General features: G+C 40.0%; 2 protein-coding genes across 6 annotated transcripts in view; both read right to left on the bottom strand.

Annotated features, from left to right (window-relative positions):
* CLCN4 (chloride voltage-gated channel 4) overlaps nt 1-11038 on the bottom strand; it is a 41843-nt gene extending 30805 nt beyond the window's left edge. The window contains exons 1-2 of one of the 3 annotated variants that reach the window (XM_079315253.1): nt 8290-8369; nt 4696-4761 (exon numbers count right to left, since the gene is read on the bottom strand). Coding sequence is in view for 1 of the 3 variants with exons in the window: in XM_079315251.1 (XP_079171377.1) it covers nt 10978-10981 (4 nt within the window). In the remaining 2 variants the exon portion in view is untranslated. Of the gene's footprint in view, nt 1-4695; nt 4762-8289; nt 8428-10977 lie in introns of those variants that run through there. The other 2 variants (XM_079315251.1, XM_079315252.1) reach the window with 2 other exon arrangements.
* A 672-nt stretch (nt 11039-11710) lies between these two features.
* WWC3 (WWC family member 3) overlaps nt 11711-18020 on the bottom strand; it is a 95598-nt gene continuing 89288 nt past the window's right edge. For all 3 annotated transcript variants that reach the window (XM_079313714.1, XM_079313712.1, XM_079313713.1), the window contains exons 20-23: nt 17053-17145; nt 15812-16039; nt 14944-15071; nt 11711-14207 (exon numbers count right to left, since the gene is read on the bottom strand). In XM_079313714.1, the coding sequence (XP_079169840.1) occupies nt 14141-14207; nt 14944-15071; nt 15812-16039; nt 17053-17145 (516 nt within the window). In that variant the 3' untranslated portion in view covers nt 11711-14140. The remainder of the gene's footprint in view (nt 14208-14943; nt 15072-15811; nt 16040-17052; nt 17146-18020) is intronic.

Below are 18020 nucleotides of genomic sequence, written 5' to 3'. Positions count from 1 at the left end.
AAGATTAAGAAAACAAACTTTGAACTCAAGGTACCAGTACCTGGAAATTACAGTGAACTGGATGACTGCCAGCCTTAAAGTTCATTTCAAAGCAGAGATGTGATATCAGATTATGCAAAGCACAATTTTAGTAAATAAATCCTAGCTACAGCACTTTTGAACAGAGTACTACAGAGTTTCCATCTTATATCCTATCACCAAGCACTGTAAGTATCCCTTGCTTTCTCTTTATTTTGCATTTATTTCTCTCACCTTACTTTGGCATCCATAATAATGAACAAGGTTTATTTCAGGATGAGCTAACTTGCCCTCTGAGTGAAGCTTGCAGAGATGCTTTCAGTTCTGCCAGAACTGGAGCCACAATCAGTCAGTTACAAGTATTTTAAAACACATAAATTAAGGGCAAATTAACCTCATCCAAACAAGAATTATAGCCAGGTGTTCTGCAGCAATACACCCCAATGATGGCAAAAGCATGAACAGCCTTGTTGCTGGTTGTCTCATCTAGCATGGGAAATCTGCACTATACTCAGGATGCTAAAACCCAGACTCCTTTCACATCTGATGGCAGAAAATTAAATATTTACATTAGAATGGGAGAAATTACTTCCCAGAAGAAATAATTCCTGTTTATTGATCACAAAAGAGATGTCAGAGGTAGGTATCTTCATGTGATCTAATGAGTCAGTGCAACACCACCAATTCAAAAGAAAACATTGCAATACTGTGACATGCAGAATTAGTTAAAAGTGCAGATTCTCAGACCTGATCATCTAAGGGGTTTGGATGCTCTGACAGAGATTATTGTACACAATGAAAGGTGCTTAATCCCCATATTATTTTCCTAGTAATTTCTGGCATTCCACCAGTTTTTCCTAAGGCAGACATCCAACACTAAGCAGTCTGCTGTGACTCCTTGGGAGACAGTGGCCAGTTTGGAGCCCATCATTCCATACTCTCTTAGGGACATAGGGACATTTTTCTCTTTGCTTTGCCTTTGTCCACTTTGAATTCCATCAACTATTTTATTCCCTACAATATAGTAGAGAGCCTTACCAGTGAGCACTCATTTTTACTTACTAGCTTACTGTATCTACAACTGGACCGGTGTGTCAATATTCTGCCTTAATAATTGCAAACATAGAAAACAAAGAAACCTGACTGAACCACGTATCTCTGGAACTCACAGGGTTCTTGTTAGAAGACTTCCCTGGATTTAGACCCAAGTCAGACTCCTGTGATCCTGTAGATGTAGCAGTCCTGGCAGGGACTGAGTCATAAATCAAGAGAGGGCACAGTGCTAGACTGACAATTGTGGCTCCTGACAGAGGCTTTCCTGGCTGCCACATAACCCTAGACATCTTCCAGAAATCTTGGGCCAGATCAATCTGATGGTCAGTCCCTGATCTCCCAGCTAGCCATGCTTGGTGCACAGTATTCTGAAGACAGAGTTAGTTACCCTACAAATGTCAGAGGAGCTGCAGGAAAGCAGACTGGAAATAGGGGTCCAAATACCAGCCCGTGAAGCTTTATGACTATAGGAAACCAGATAATTCTTAAACACATAAGGAAAGCAGAGAAGAGATTACAAAAGCCAGGGTGCAAACACAGGGAGAGCTGCTGATGGACCAGAACACACCAACAATCACAACTGGTACTACCTAGACACAGGATCTCATTACATTTACTCATTTTTTATTTTTTAAAGAGACAAAAGATAATAATATTATCATATTAGGATCACACTTCTTCTGCAAGTCTCACAGTGAGTAAATTCATCACTTGACTTCAATCAGTTTGGAGCTAAGCTTTATAGAAGAGCTATAAATCACATTTACAGTGAAAATGCTGACAGACTCTCAGCTTTAGAGCACTGTTAGAGCAGGTGCAAATGTGAAGCCACAGCTAGCAGAGCTCTGTCAGTGAACTGACATTCTAGGTAGTATGCTGACTGGCTGATGGGATATGAAATGTATTTGACATGGCAAACACAGACCAAAACATCCCATGGTTCAAAGAGGCTGAAAAGTATACTGATGGAAAACAACTAGTTGAACAGTGATCAAAGGAAAAGCCTTGGCCCTGGCCTATGGCTCCTAGACATGCTAGCTCCATGCTATGTTCTCCTCATCCTGTTTTCTGTTTTAATTGGATACATTGCACTGAGGCAGGCAGTATGATTTTTAATGTAATTCCAACAAGGTTCAAGTTACTTTTAGCAGATCACAGCTACTGAATTACTTCAACACTTCAAATGTTCCTAGCAGACAAACCTTCACCTACATGCTTTGCTGTTTTCCTTGAAGTGGGGGGGTTGCTATGTGGCACATGCAGGATGAAGGCAGCAAAGAATACCTCTCTTCTGCTGTGGCATAAGGAATAAATGAACCTGGCAGGAGGCTGGGAGGAGAAAGCAGAAACCTAAAAGCCAATTGCAAGTTTCTCAATTCACATTTGAAGTGCCTTTTTCAGGGTGTCCAAAGCATCATCTGCTCCATCTCTTACAAAAGTGCCATGTGTTAGCCAGTGCACCAAAGGAGAACATGATGTGTCACAGGGCTCTTCTGTGCTCTAGTACCAGCACACTCACTGTGATAAAACAGAGGAGATCCTACTCCAGACACAAAGCTTTTGAATCATGACTCCAGCAGAGCTGAGCCAACCACTGACCTGAATTTTGGTCAGATGAGCAGTGCTTGTGTGGCATGACATGACAGCAGTTACTGCAAAAATGAAGGAGCATGAGGGCTGTGAAAATCCCTGGGATTTATTTTCTATAGTAGTCAGTAATGAACAATGCAATTTTGTTGGCAATCCTTACAAGACCCCTTTGCACTGGCAGGTGGTTTGCCACTCTGTGCCCCTAATATTTGAATTGATGTTCCAAGGACCAAGCATGGTGCCCCAGCCTCGTGGGGCTTTACCTGCTCAAGGTGAACTGTCAAGGAAAGGCACCTCCTCCCGAGAGCTGGGTGCTCTGGCAGCATCTATCCATCCCATTCCCAAGGAGTCACAGAGATGGACAGGGCCTGAATCCAGGAAAACAGGCCAGTGCTGCCAGCAGAGTGAGCTGAATCCCAGAATCATGGATGGTTTGGGTTGGAAGGGTCAGTGCTCAGAAGGAGCCCTAAGAGAGTAAGGCTGCGGGAGAACGTTCCTAGAGCAGAGCATGGTTACACCACAGGTCTTCAGCACCACCTGGCCAGAGAAAATGGGCCTGACAGGTGAGGAGGCAGTGGGCAAGATCATTAACAGGATCATCATGAAAGACACAAATGAAAAGTACAGGGACATACTAGAGGTATATATTTTGGGGAGGGATCAGAGACTGAGGTCTGCTTAGCCTAGAAGAGACTAAGGAAGGCCAGGGTGGGGTGGATGTGATTCCCCTTCTACCACCTGCCATGTAGAAGATGACTTAGACATGGCAACATGGAATATAGGAGACAGGTAATTAAATATTCTTCTTAACAAGAAGTAAGATATTGTTGGGTGGTGATTTTACAAGGAAGAAGGCTTCAGCAAAAGCAAGCAGGCTGAATCCCAAGCAAGTTAAATGAGTGATTTTCTATAGGTTGAAAAATATTTACAGGCAATTTAAGATTATTCAATTTAGAAGCTTCAGACTGAACGAGCCAAACAAGTTATTGACCTTATGTCTTAATGATGAAGCTTATAAAAAGGTGTTAAAATGGCCTTGAATCAAAGAAATCAAGTTCAGACTCCTGGAAAAAGCAGAAAATACTGAACCCACTTACCCACTTACAGCCTTTTTTTTTGAAAAGGGGTGTATTAATAGGGAAAAATCCCTATTAATTGAGAAAATGCTGAGAAAAGACAAAGTATTAAAATTGCCAATGCCTTAAAAGGCAAATGCCTTTCCTACAATTCAAGGACTAATGGCAGAGCCTCCAAATACAAGTAAATGGCCCTGCAAACCCTCAGTCTCTCATCACACTAGCACAGGCAGGCTGCAGTATCAGAAACAGTACTGTAAAATATTACAGCATTTTATTGTATGGCCCCACCACCACATATTATGGAGTTTCCAGCTATGATAGTGTGGTCAAGTTAAATACAATCATGTCTTTGATGTGCAGCTTTACCCCAAATAACCTCTATGGAAAAAATTATGAAACCACAACAGAGCTCAAAAAACACAGGGCACCAGATCACAGGAGAGAGGGCCTTGGAGAGAGGGGAAAAGCAGAACAGAACATTTGGGATAAATGGCAGAAAAGTGAGGCACTCCTCTGACCAAACCACAGCCTCCAGCTGCCCCTCCTCAGGCACCACTTGTGCTCAGCACAGAGAACAGGAGCACAGGCCAGGGAGGCACAGGAGCTGATTCCCATCCAGCAGGGCTTCCCACCCTTCCATCACAGCCAGAATCCCTCTCCTTTTCTCCTCCTGAGAGGCATTCTCTTCCTCTGAGGGGTAAACCACACCCCCACATCCCACTCCCTGCTCCTTCCCACCATGATTCTCCCTTTAGAAAACAATTTCTTTTGGTATGAAACATCAAGTGCCTGCTCCCTGTTCAAGTTTTCTTGGAAAGTCTGAGCAAAATTAGTTCAGCTGCTCAGTTATGTCAGAAAGGCAAGGGGGGAAAAAAAATCCTAGCTCTTTCCCTGCAAGCTCCAAATGGAATTTTTGCCAAAATTGGCTCTATTAAAAAAAAAAAGCTAAACTCACATCTCTGTTTCCAATGAATCTTAAAGGTCCCTCCAATAAATTTACTTATTAGTGCAGATGTTGAGACTGTGGAAAAAGCAAGGAAGCATCAGTGCCTCTGGAATATTTGGTTGCAGTTTTGAAACTGAGCTGAAACATCTCTATCAAAGGATGCTCCTCTGCAAACAATCCAGAAGTTTGGGCACATGAGCCTCGTGGACTGTATCAACTCCACACCCCTTTGCTTCTTGAAGGAAACAAGATTTGATTAGATAAAACACTGGAAAGCCTTCAACTTCTGGGTAAGAAACTACATTTCAGGAGACAGGACACCCCAGAAACCAGCCCTAACAATAGGAGTATGTATGGTTCCTATTCTTGGTTTCCTTCTTCACAAAGAAGAGCAGGAATTTCCCTTCTGAACCCTTGGGTTTTACTGCCACAGAGCTCTAAGCCACATCTGAAATGTCAGGGGTGCTACAGGGTTTTTCCTCCTCATGCCAGACACAGCTGAGCTTTGCAGTACCAGATTTCGTGTTCCAATGCTGATCCTTGTCTCTTTATTCAGAAAATTTTAAGATTAAGGGGGAAAACCAGGTTTGGAGCTGCAAAAAGAAAAAGGGAATGTGTTCAGAGAGAGTAGAGTTGCACTGTCAGAAGGGAAGTGCCCTGGTATACAGATAAAAAAGCTCTCTCCTGAAATGGGACCTTCAGTGGCATTCAATATACCTTCACTGAAAAGATTTTTAAGCCTTCAGCTTGAAATAAAGCTGATAAACCCACATTGGAAAAGCCATTAATCTGTTCCACCATGTCACTTCTCGTGATTTGAGCAGATGTTGTGAGTCATTTTCACATAGGAGGGTAATGTTTTCCTGTTCTCAGGGCACTGGTTTTCTGTGTTTGATGCTGATGGGCTGCACAGCTACAGACAAGTTATTTCATCCCCCTGAGAGGAAGCTTCTGCAAGATGGGGAAACCCTTTCCTTGGGGTGATGTTTAAGAGCAAAATGTTAAAAGTGCTTTAGGAATAGTAGCCTAGTGTAACCCTGCCAGAGTTTCTCTTTTGACATTAATAATCGTGTGTGTGACTTTTTAATTCTGCCAGGCTAGAGATAAGGAAAGCTGAAAAAACCAACACCTGCTGTGTATGTATGCACACACACACACAAAAAAAAGTATTTAAGACTCATTCTCTACAACATCTCACTAAAAGGAAAAATTGGCACATACACATCCCTGAAAGCTGCAGCGTGATGGCAAAAGCAATGAGGAAAAGGACTGGTACCTCTGGGCACCACACCACCCTTGAGGGTTGAGCACCATGCTGGGCCAGGAGCTGTTCAGCCCTGAGAGAGGCTGAAGACAATAAAACACCAACATCCAACACAAGCAAGATGTCTCTGGACTGTGGAGGAGACTGGGAGTTGGGAGCATCCCCTTTTCCCCTGCTATAGCAGCTGGCTACAATCACAGTCCTGCTCACTTTGCCCTACAGGTCAGCACACAGCAACTTCATGATGAAGCAGTTCCCAGCCCCAGGAGGTTCCAGTGCTCCAGATGAGCCTGTTTGGTTCAGGCAGATAGGAAGTTCTCTAACCCAGGGTCTCTAACCCATCTCCTTCTCCTCTGGCCCCTGTTTAAAGCAGCCAGCCACTACCTGTGAAAAGGTACAAACTTTGTAAGAGGCCCCTATGGGGCTGAGCACTACAGCCATGTGCTGGAGCTGTTCCATGGCATCCCAGTGCTGCCAGGGAGAGCACCTTCCAGCTGGGGATGTCCCCAGGGTCCCCCTTTTACACTAAGTCACTCCTAGGGCACTGAAGTCCTTAATTCTGAGGGCACTCAGCACACATTCAAAGCAGGTGTGCTGCCTTCTTGCACACATGTCTGACAGAGAGCTGGGGAGAACCCCTGCCTGGCACACATTTCCACAGGGCACTTCCACATGATCTGGATGGGGGAAGCCCCTCATACTTGGAACCCAAGCCTGGCAGCCCTGCTGTGCTCCTTGCATGGGCAAGGAGCCCAATCTCAGTGAGCCTGGTGGGCAAGAGCAGAGCTCGGCTCCCAGCCAGCGCTGCTGAGAACTGAGCCAGCCTTGACTCCAGAGGGAACCAGGCAGGAGAAACCCAGCCCTGGCCCCGACAGGATGCAATCTGCCACCACCACCTCATGCAGCAACAGGTGTGTATTTCCACCACTTTAGAGGCTCAGTCTTGGAAAAACATGAAAGGTTCTCTTGGAGAAAAATAAAATTGAAATTAATTTTTCCTTTCTGTTTGGAACAACCATGCTCTTTTTGTACTTCAATAATTCATTATCTACTCCCTCTCCACCCCATTTTCTGTCCTGACACAACCACATACCTGATCACTGGAAACCAGAATCAACAATCTACTTCAGCACAAGAGATCCAAAATATCCCTCCATAATGTATGGGTGAGCACAAAGATTCTAGGTGTGCCAAATTTTCAGATTTTTCCAATAACGGGAAAAAATTATTTGAGCAAAGAATGGGATTTGGAAGAATTAAAAAAAAACCAAACAAAACCTATCTGTAGACCCGGAGTAAAAAGTCACCTGACTCTCTGCCTGACAGAGCTGCAGCTGAGTCATCCTCTGTTCTCTGGCAAAAGCACAGAACTATTTATTACAATTGTTAAAAAAATACATCATTTTCTTTTCTGACTAGTATAAAATTAATTCAGTTTCTTACACTGTAAAATTTGCATTAGAATAAAGTTTTTAAAAACTAGGAATTTTAAAACCTTATAATATATTTTAAAAGCTATACAGAAAAAAAAAAAAAAAAACCCACAGGAGTCACCATTTTTTGCTTTACAGATATATATCCATGTATTTGTACAGAGCACACAATTAAACATCCACACCAGGAACTCTGGACTTTGCTTCCACAAATATTAAGCCCAAAAGCACCGTTTGCTGTGGATTTTTCAGTCTCTTGCTGATTGGCATTTTGCAAGGGAGCAGAAATCCACTTGTCATCTCCTACATTCCTTTTAGAAAAGGATTTTTCACGTTTATACAGGACAAGGAAAAACGGACCTTTTATTACACAAATTATGCAGGAAACCTGTCAGACTAGGTGCTTTGATACCACATTAGCAAAAATTAGCAATAAAGGAAAAGCCTCTTTCCCCAAATACACCTCTTAACCCCTCAAGCAAGTTAATCCTCATTCCTTTATGAGCTTAGACACAACAGCAACTTCCTTTAAGCATCGGGGGGGGGGGGGGGGAAAGCAGGGGATGCAAGCAAACCACTATTGCACGACTGAATGATGGTGGCTGCTCACATAAACACAGAATTCCGCAGACACCCGAAGGAGCCACCGGAAAGCGCAGGGAACAAAGGGGATCCTTTAGCTATAAAGCTCCATCTGGCAGCGTTTCTGCTGGAGATGCCAGCCGGGAGATGAGAGCAGAGCCAGCAGGCAGCCTCTGCACCTGCAAACCCTCCGCTTGCAGGGAAAACGTGCCGCGGTTTTTTCCTGCAGAAACGCTGCCCGACGGAGCTGGAGCTCTACGACTGCAGCACAAGAGCAACTGGCAAATGATTTTTTTTTTTTTCCCGAAGAATTATGCTGCTTACCTGCAATGCAACATCATTTAGCCCAATGCCAGTGATTTTAATCGCATCCTTGCCGGGGCGGTGGGGCTGCAGCAGCAGTGATGTCATGGGGAGGAAGCAGTAACCATCATGTGATGCATCCTCCGTCTATAGGATATCTGATCGGGGACGCGCAGCAGCCTGCAATCCTGCGGGATTAAACGCAAGCCTCTTCACCCTGCCCTGCCTGTTCCGCCATGAACACACGCTGCTTTTTTCCCTCTCTAACCTGAGCTAATCAATCGCTCTCTGCTTTTTTTTTTTTTTTTTTTTTTTTTTTGCAACAACAACCACGTTGACATTTTTCACGAGGTAAAAGCCTCAGTATGCTGTGTGCATACCAGCATATTCCTGGTGACTCTGCAGGCCAGGTTGCTGCTCTGTGAAGTATGTAATCACAGCAGTTTGGAAATGAGACAAACTGTAATTTCACCACCCCTTCTGTTTTTCTGGCACTGCATTTCAAGCTTACCCAAATTGACTTCCCTCCATTTCCTATGTCATATTCATGTTCTGCAAGTCTTCCTCAAAGGTTTCATCCTTGTTACCTTCACTTCTTAATTCCCCCCACCATCCATCCATCCATCCATCCATCCATCCATCCATCCATCCATCCATCCATCCATCCATCCATCCATCCATCCATCCATCCATCCATCCATCCATCCATCCATCCCTGCCTTTTCTTCAATGCAACTGCCACTGTTTGAAAGATCCTCTCCTATATGCCAGACTACTTCTTCCGTTCCAAAACATCTGCTTAAGCTTTTCCAAATATTGAAAAGGTAGAACTTCCTAGAATATTTTTTTGAAAAGGCAATTAGCCTGACTTTCACTTTGGTTAATTATGTATAGCATCTCAACTGTAATCTTGGGGGTTTTATTTCTGTGGGGTTTTTTTGGTTGGTTGGTTGGTTAGTTTTTTTGGGGGCTTTTTTTGAGGGTTAAGAGAAGTGTTTAAGAATTTTATCATACTCAGCAGTGTATTTGATTTCTACAAGAAGGTAAGAGTTGCCAAGGTTCTGACTGCACAGATCTTGTACAAGCCCCTGGGCTATATTCTGCAAGGCAGAAGTTGTAACTGTTCTTTCTGAAGACCCTGTACATGTTTGTACATGTGCAGTGTGCTGTATTTCAGGACACTCAACTTACCACTCACCTTTCTGTATTTGAATATTGAGCAGACTGGTTTTACTCCTACAGATAACCAGGCAGAGGCTTTGAATTTCCAAGCAGATGCAACAGCTGAGCAGAGAGAGGCCTTGCACAATCACCCACAAATTAACTCACTGGTGACTGAAGGCAAATAAATGACTGCCACTCACTTCAGAGGCTAAGGAATTCAGTTCTGAAAGACCTTTTTGGCCCACTGTGCTTCAGCAATAGTTTATGGATGTGCCATGTATTTCTGAAGGGACTCCCCGTGCAGAATCCACACATTGGATTTTACTGAGAAATTTGAACACTTAGCTTGCTTGACCTGAAGTTCCCACACCTTTCTGGAGCAAGAATCATGCCTTTAGAGAAGAGGTTTGATTATGCCCTTCACACACAGCACTGCAGACCATAATCCTCTACCACTCACAGATCAGTAACAGCCCCATGCCTTCATAACCACATCAGTGAAATGTGGAAATGTGATACAAGTGCCAGCTTCCTGCCACCATCTATTATTTGTTTCCATTAAAATCAGTATTAATAGGTCAACTGAATTTGTGAAGGAAGCCAAACACTGAGCACTTGATTTATTTTCTTGATAATACAACTGCAACTTCCTTCAATCAGTTTATGAGAGCAAAATATGGAAAACAGGAAGTAGCATTTACTTAGTGAAACATCTGCACCTGGGAACTTCTATGTGAGACACACTTGAATACAAACACTGTGCCCTAGACACAGAACAGTAATTTTGTGTACTTAACAAATGAGTGTTAGTGTCTCAATCCTACATTTTTTTTCTGGACAGACTTTCCTAAATTAATTTCCTGATTTTATCTTGTCTATTACCAGCTGATCTCATTAAATCTCCTACTGAAAGTACATTTTTAGTTGGATGGTCAAACTGCAGACAAACTAAAGGGACAGAGTATCTGATTCTCTACTGAAAATACAATAGATACGTATGCTCAAATGAAAGAGTTTTTCAAAGATTGTAAGGAACCAGAACCAACTCCTAAGAAGCTTTCAAATCCAAGAATATGGAGATTTTCCAAGTGCAAACAAATTATTTAACTGGCATTTACAGATTCCAAAACCAAATCAATTTTACTCCTTGGTATTTTCTTCCAATGCTACTCAGGCAATTGAGTGATCTCAGAGAAAAAAATACATTCTTCACATGATGTTTCAGACAAGGCTGCTCTTGCTTTTGTTAGCCTGCAGTTTCTCAAGTCTCTCTGTAAATGCTTCTTCCTCTCAAAGATGTACAGCACTACAGTCATAAAGGAGGTTGGGGTGAAAACAAGCTATGATGGGCCCTCTTCCCTAAAAATTCAAACTTCAGTTTTACATCCACTGAAAGCAAAAGACATAGTACACCTAACTCATTAAAAAAATATATATTCTTTTTAGACTGCACTTACATTTAAGTCCTGTAAAGTGCTTAAAAGAACTGCAGCAAGAAATACAAGGAAATTTCATTCTTCCAAGAGAAAACCCAACCCAACGTACCCATTAGAGCTTCTGTTGTTGCTCCTGACGGCAGCGAGACAGGGACGGTTGCTGCTCCAAATGCCTATTTCTAGCAGACTGTTTAAAAATAACCTAAACTCTGTCATACACTTGATGCCTTGCAAATATTGGAGAGACAGGAGTCACATGTCCTTGCTATGATTTTGCCTGTGCTCCTGCAGCTTAGGGTTGCAAAGGGAAACTGAGAAACGGCCATTCTGCAATTGTGCAGATTTAATTCTTCCTTTGTGAAAGTGGCAGAAAACGCCAGCTGAAAAAATCAACCAGTATTTTTTTGAATGGTTTCCACCTTGGAATTAGTCAGAAGTAGGATATTACAGAACTAATAATGTCAACTTGCTTTCAATACTAATTTAGAAAGTGCAAATGTTTGTTATGAAAAAAAAGGCAGTTCAACACGTTTTAAGTGGAGCTACCCAAGAATTCTGGGAATATTCAACTACAAGCTTCTGATACAACTGTCAACTCATCATGAGTGATAAGCACTTGGAAGAACATATCTGCCATTCCTTACACTCTGCAGTACTTTCAGGTTCTATGTGTAATTCCTCTAGATCTTCAGTTTCCCAGATTTGCCCTCTTACCTTTTCTTGAAAATTCATTACATTAACCTAAATGACAGTTATTCAAAAAACTATTTTTTTCATTAAATCATCAGGAATGTGATAAATAAAAAAAAATCAGGAAACATCTTTGACACACAAGAAAACCCTTTTTCTGTTTATGGCAAATTATTTTATTTTATAGAAGAAATACTTTCAAATAATACAAAAATGACACAATCATACAGAAATGTGACAAAAACAAGAGAGATGAATACTGAATATGATAACTCATTACCACATCAAGACAGAATTCATTATAGCAAGTCAGAATCACAGACCCACAAGATACACTGACAACATCTCATAGCAGTCACAATTTAAAAACCCCCTGACAGAGAGACCACTGGACATTGCTCCTTGATTAAGTCACAGAACAATTTAGGGTGGAAAAAAGGTTCCTACTCAAAGCAGGCCTAATCTGACCAGGATGCTCTGGGCTATATTCAGTTAAGTCCTCATCCACATTATGGACAGAGTGCTCCGCCTCTCTGGGAAACCCCTCCCAGTACTTGACCAGCCTCACAAGAACATGGTGTTGTCTGTTCTTAATACACAGCAAGCACTTCTGGTGTCACTGCATGGTGACTTTGGAAAAACACTATTGTGTGACAGCCTCCCCTGGAAATGAAAAACAAAGTTCTGACTAACTGGTGTTTTAAAGTAACGAGCACTGAAAAGCTTTCTGGCCCTAGACTTTTACCCAGACACCACAAATTGCTCACATGATTTGGTTTTTATCTGCATAGTTTCTGGATAAGTCTAGTTGTGCCCAAAGGAATCCAATATACAGCCACCAAAACTTACTGGCAAAACAGCCTTCAGGATGAATAGGACAATAAATGCTAAATATGCATCAATTTTATATAAATTGCTATATGATCACAACACTTGATGCCTGTAATGACTATAGGCCACCTTAGGGGAAATACTACCTTAAATATTTGTGTTAATTAACATTTATGCTTAAAATCCTTTTCCCCCGTTACTTTTTGCCTCAGCATGGATAAGTAAAAGTAATTCAATTTCTCTTCAAGGTTTTTCTGACCTTTGACAAGATAACAGTCTAAGTACTCGAAACTCACAAAGAAAACTTAAAGAATATATGCAAATATTCTGACAGGTCTGTTTGGTTTTTGGCCCTTGTTGGCTTGATTTCCCGACACAGAAATATCTGGAACCAATTTGATCTTTAATTAAGAGACAAAGTGATCATCCTTCGGGGACATTCCAGTAATTTGAAAAGTCAGTCTTGTGTTGGGCACCTCTCTTTGCAGGTAATGTATAATTAGAAAAATATGAAAAACTCTATTATAGTAGCTTAGTAAAGAAGTATTTTTACATACTTGTAGGATGCAAAGACACAAAAACTGGCATTCTCGGGAATTTAGGGTGACAGTCTTTCGTTAAAATGGATGGTTACAAACAAAATTATTTCTTACCAGATTTTAGCTGGTCCAACTAGCAATCGAGTGAGCTGTACCTTCCAGAATACACCTTCCTCCTGGAAAGTGTCACTGTTAACAGAACTTGCTTGCAGTTACCACAAAGCACATCCTTTAGGATGAATACCTTAGGATGAAGGGTGTTTAAGCACCCTTCCTTAAAGCAGCTGCTTTCTGAAATCAGAACATGTGCTTTCCTGAATCAGATGAGAATCTGCAGAACTGTAGAAATTACTAAAATGCTCCATTAGCAGGCTTTCCACACAGCTCACACTGCTCCTTTAATTCCCTTTTCATTAAACAGCAAAACAAAGATCTGTCACCCTTTTCCTTCCCCCGTTTATACTGAGGATCTAGTTAAGAATATAAAGATACTTTAGACACAACAGAAATGAAAACAATCTATTAGTGCACAGTAAGAACATGCAAACGAATTCTGCAATGTTTAACATCACTTCTAATTAGTGTTAAACACATTGCAGGTGATAATATTTTGCTATAACACAGACAGTGCTAAAGAATACAATGTACATAATAAGCTACAGATAATAAAGCCGAAAAAAGTGACAATTTTAGAACATAGTATTTTCATTTCAGGTATCAGAAACAAAACCAGCTCAATGGTTCCATTCTACTGTATGACAAATACTGAGGAACAAAATTTCAGTCTTAAAATACATCTTAAAGTAGGTATTTTCCTTCAAGGAAAAAAGGCACTATAAATAAATTACACTACAGTGAATTTGCCTGAACTCACTTTGTTTCTGTCTTCCAGCCTTTAAGTCAAATAAAACAGCATAAAAACTGTACACGCTCTTAACAGGATAGTCGATCTTTTATAAAATAAGTTGTCTTCAGAGATGTCAGTTTCACAACAAGGAAAAACCAAGCCTTGTTGCAGTCACTATTATAAAATATATATGTATATATATTTATATATATGTTTTTGTTTATGTTTACTTTTTTTAACTTTTTTTTATTTTTTACAAAACGTGTATATTAGCTTTTGCACAATTTTTTTTAAAGAAACTTGTCTAATCTAAGAACTTCATTAAAATAAAAGCGATAAATACTTCATGTTTACAATGCAACATGTCATACATCATCAGCTGGCAGAGGAGGTATGTTAATCCTTGGTCTTGTAAAAAATGCTATCTTCTCTCTGTGATCAAAACAAAACAAAAAGGAAGTAAATAAAATTATTTACATTCTCCCTCCTCCCCACAAGAACAAGGTTTCTTTAATCTGGTTACTGGTTAGTATTTCTTATTTATGCACTGAACTGGTCTTTTATTTGAGTATGACAAACTTCCAAAAGCTACAAAACCTCACTATATACTTCTAGCAACATTCCCCTGAACACAATTACAAGTTCTGCAATGCAAAGTTCACCCTTGTACATTTTGCAAATAATGCCTACAAAAAAGAAGGGGGGAAAAAAGATGGCAACTCTGGAAGCAGAGTCCAAAGAAAAGACTTCTTGAAAGAAAATTCCAGTATTACTAAGTCATTTTTAGAGAGAGTGTGTTACTAGCAATTTATATGTATTACATTAAACAGACTATTTATGCCCACAGACTTGTATTGAAGAACTGACACATCATTTGGACTTCACAGCAACTAGGCTAAGTTGCAAAATCACCTAAGCTGTGCTTGCATTTGAAGCTTTTTTTTAATGTCATGTATACTAGAATTGTAACACTGAAATTTTACCTAAGCTTTGCCTCTTTGAAGAACAAAGCATTCAAAGAGAACTCATGTCCAAATCCAGGTACAATTTCAAATTACTGGTTAATTACTTCTGTTTAAAATCAAAAGACACAAAATTTAAGCTGTATGTTTCAGAAAGCTTTAACCTGACTAATGAACTGCTGTTATGCTATTGCATTTCCCCTTACCTAAAAGTCTGCACCTGAATAGGCTCCTTCTGATTTTGCCCACGCAACTGGTATATTTCTTTTGATGCTTTCTTTAGCATCTTTTCAGCTGCTTGCTCTTGGTGATGTTCAAATTTGGTCTGTCTGGTCTGAAAATAAGAATATAATGCTTAAAATGGACATGTGAATAAATAAAACACAAGAGTATTTACAGTGAAAGAATGGATATTTTTCCCCTCTCATCACAAGTACACAAGTACATTGTCTGAAATAGCTGATCACCTAAGAACTGTAAATGCAAAAGACTGAGTTGTTTCATTTGTTAATGCTCTTCAGAAAGACATGTAATAAATTAACAAAATCTACTGCACACAGATCTGTCAAACAAAATCTTACTATAAATTTAGGCTCAGTTTTTGTCTCTGGTAAGTCAATGACAATTTTGCCTGTAGTGCAGTTTTGTCACCTTTTTCTACAACTTCTTTCTCTAAGAACAGAGAAAAAAAAATCACATACTTAGGGCACATTCCAAATACTTGCAAAAGAATAAATATCAAACCACCAAAATTTCTTTTAAATACTAAAATAAATACAATTATTAAAGTTCCAATAACAAATACCTAAACAAAAACAAATCAACAACAAATCAACAAAAATCCAAAACAAAACAAAAAGTGCCACTGGTAAACAGTGTCATTCTCTAAAAACTGTCCTCAAATAAATACACAGTTTGGTAATAAACAATGTAATAATTTTTACTGTGCTAACTTCAAGACTATAAAAGAAACATTCACTGTACAAACAAACATTTAGATACCTTAACAAAATGAAGACATTTTGAAACTAGAAGTTTCTGAACAAACTGAGTGCTTGTGTTTTATTACCATACCTGCCTTTCTGCTTCCTTCAACAAGTTTCGGAATCGCTCATCCCGAACCACCCAGTGGGGTAAATCTGTCTGCCCTCTGAGCTGGGCATCTTCCAGACGCTGTCTCAACTCTCTCAAAACACATATCTCCTCATTCAGCTGTCTCTGTCGAGTTCTGGATGCCTGGAGATCCAGCTCCAGGTCTAAGGATGTCCTTGCCATAAGTTCAGCCAAAGATGATCTGCAGGACTGTTGAGTTATTAGGATTCAAATAAAATGCACAATATATTACTCTCAACGTAGTTTACTGGTCTGTCTTTAGCTCTATAGATCACACATTTGCTTTACTTACTTCACAGACAAAGTTATATCTACATGAAGTTTTGGAGATTATTTACATCCCCCAGGAAAGGCTAGATAATGTATGGTACAGAAAACACCTACAGCTAAGTTTTGCAATTAATACTTTCTCCTACCTCCTATTACAGTTTCCTTTCAACTTACAAATACTTAACCTAATGAAGTTTATGGACTAAAATTCCATGTTATGATGATAACAAAAGAGATGCAGTAAGAAAAACTCAATGACATCATGACATCAGAAAAATACTGTACTGAGCAAGACACCTCGGAAAGGGCTTCATTCAAGGGTTTCATTCTCAGTTTTCAGATACATTCTGAACCAAACCAAGAGGTATGGCTGTCTACTCCTGCCTACTCCAGCAAGACATTAACTTCTGCTGACCAGACTACATTTTATGTCATTTATATACACAGCATTAATACCTCATCAGCTCTTCTCTGTCCACTTGTTTGACAGCATTAGGGCAGGCATGGGGGCAAAAGGAGAGCTTAACCTATTCATTGCTGAATACTCGGATCTCAAATACTATTATTATTTGTTGGGCTGTATGGGAGGGGAGATGCATGTTTTAATGTGACATTCACACACATTTCTCTGAACCTGCACCCTGTGTCACAAATCAGATTTGAAAGATTTGTCAAACTTTACATCTAAACCAATATAAATTCAGTCCCCATTAAACTAATTTTCATCTGCCAAACTTTTTGCCCCTCCTTTAAAAGTATTCACAACTTTATTTAACTTCTTTATGCCTGAAAACATGCACCCCACCCCAATTATATTGCAGAAGTTTTGTACAATCCCTAAAAGGATCAGAATGTACCTGTAGACAGGTCTTAAAGCTCTGAAGTTGTTCTAGCAACTTAATGAAAGCTGAAGATCATTCTCCTAGGCATACCTGCTTATACCGCAGAGTCCGCCTCTCCAAGGTATTCCTGACGAAAGGAGACTTCCTTGGCAGGGTTGAACTGTCACTGTCACTGCGATACAGCTGATTAGAAAAGACATTGAAAATAAAGGTTGCTTGCAAGATCATTTTTATTAAGAAATTTGGGTTGTTTGGTTTTTTTTTTCCCTTTGAGATTTCCTTTTTTAAAATACACTGAAACTATCTTGTTTTAAGCAATCGATTTTTTTTTAGTTATTTATAAACATCTATATACAACACTGCCCATACGGTAGTTACAAACCATCAATGTTTTACAGGTAAGTTTCATCAACCATTCTACTAATTATCCAAGAAAATCTAACCTAAAAAAGAAGAGGGAGAGAGGACTCAAAAGCACTAAGATTTTATCCTAAAACATTTACTGTCAAGGTTACAAACAATACAGTCTTACACTTTTTCCCCATATTTGATTTTAAGTAAGGTTTTGATTTTAAGCAGGTTAAATTTAAAAATAATTTCCTGAATTTTCAAAGCTCTCAGAAACTTATGAAAAGAGTGCAATCAAAGCTGTGATAATATTTTACCAATATTGCAAAACCAATATCCATGTATTGATCTGCAGTACTATGAACCAACTGCTTATAAGTCTTCTACCACTGAAAGCAGCGAACAGTAAATGTGACCTTGAAAACTGCTGTGCTGTGCTGGTCCTCAATTACTTGCACCAGTGCACCCAGGAATCCTATTCCCTACAGTAACAGGCACCTTATGACTGATATTCATGACAGCAATCAGAGTCGTATGAATATTTATGCAATAACCCTAAGATTAAACATTCAGTGCCCTTTTTCAAACTTTTATGAATGTGAACATTAAACACAGCTCCTAAGCTAACTACTTATACAGCTCATTAGACAGCATTGTAAAATCAACCACCCTCACCTAACATCTAAGGTTGCCAGGGAAAAGAGCTTAGC

This window comes from Erithacus rubecula (assembly GCF_903797595.1).
Source record: "Erithacus rubecula genome assembly, chromosome: 1".
NCBI classification, from domain to species: Eukaryota; Metazoa; Chordata; class Aves; order Passeriformes; family Muscicapidae; genus Erithacus; species Erithacus rubecula.
Note: the sequence above shows the minus strand (reverse complement) of the source record. Positions and strands in the feature narration are given on the sequence as shown.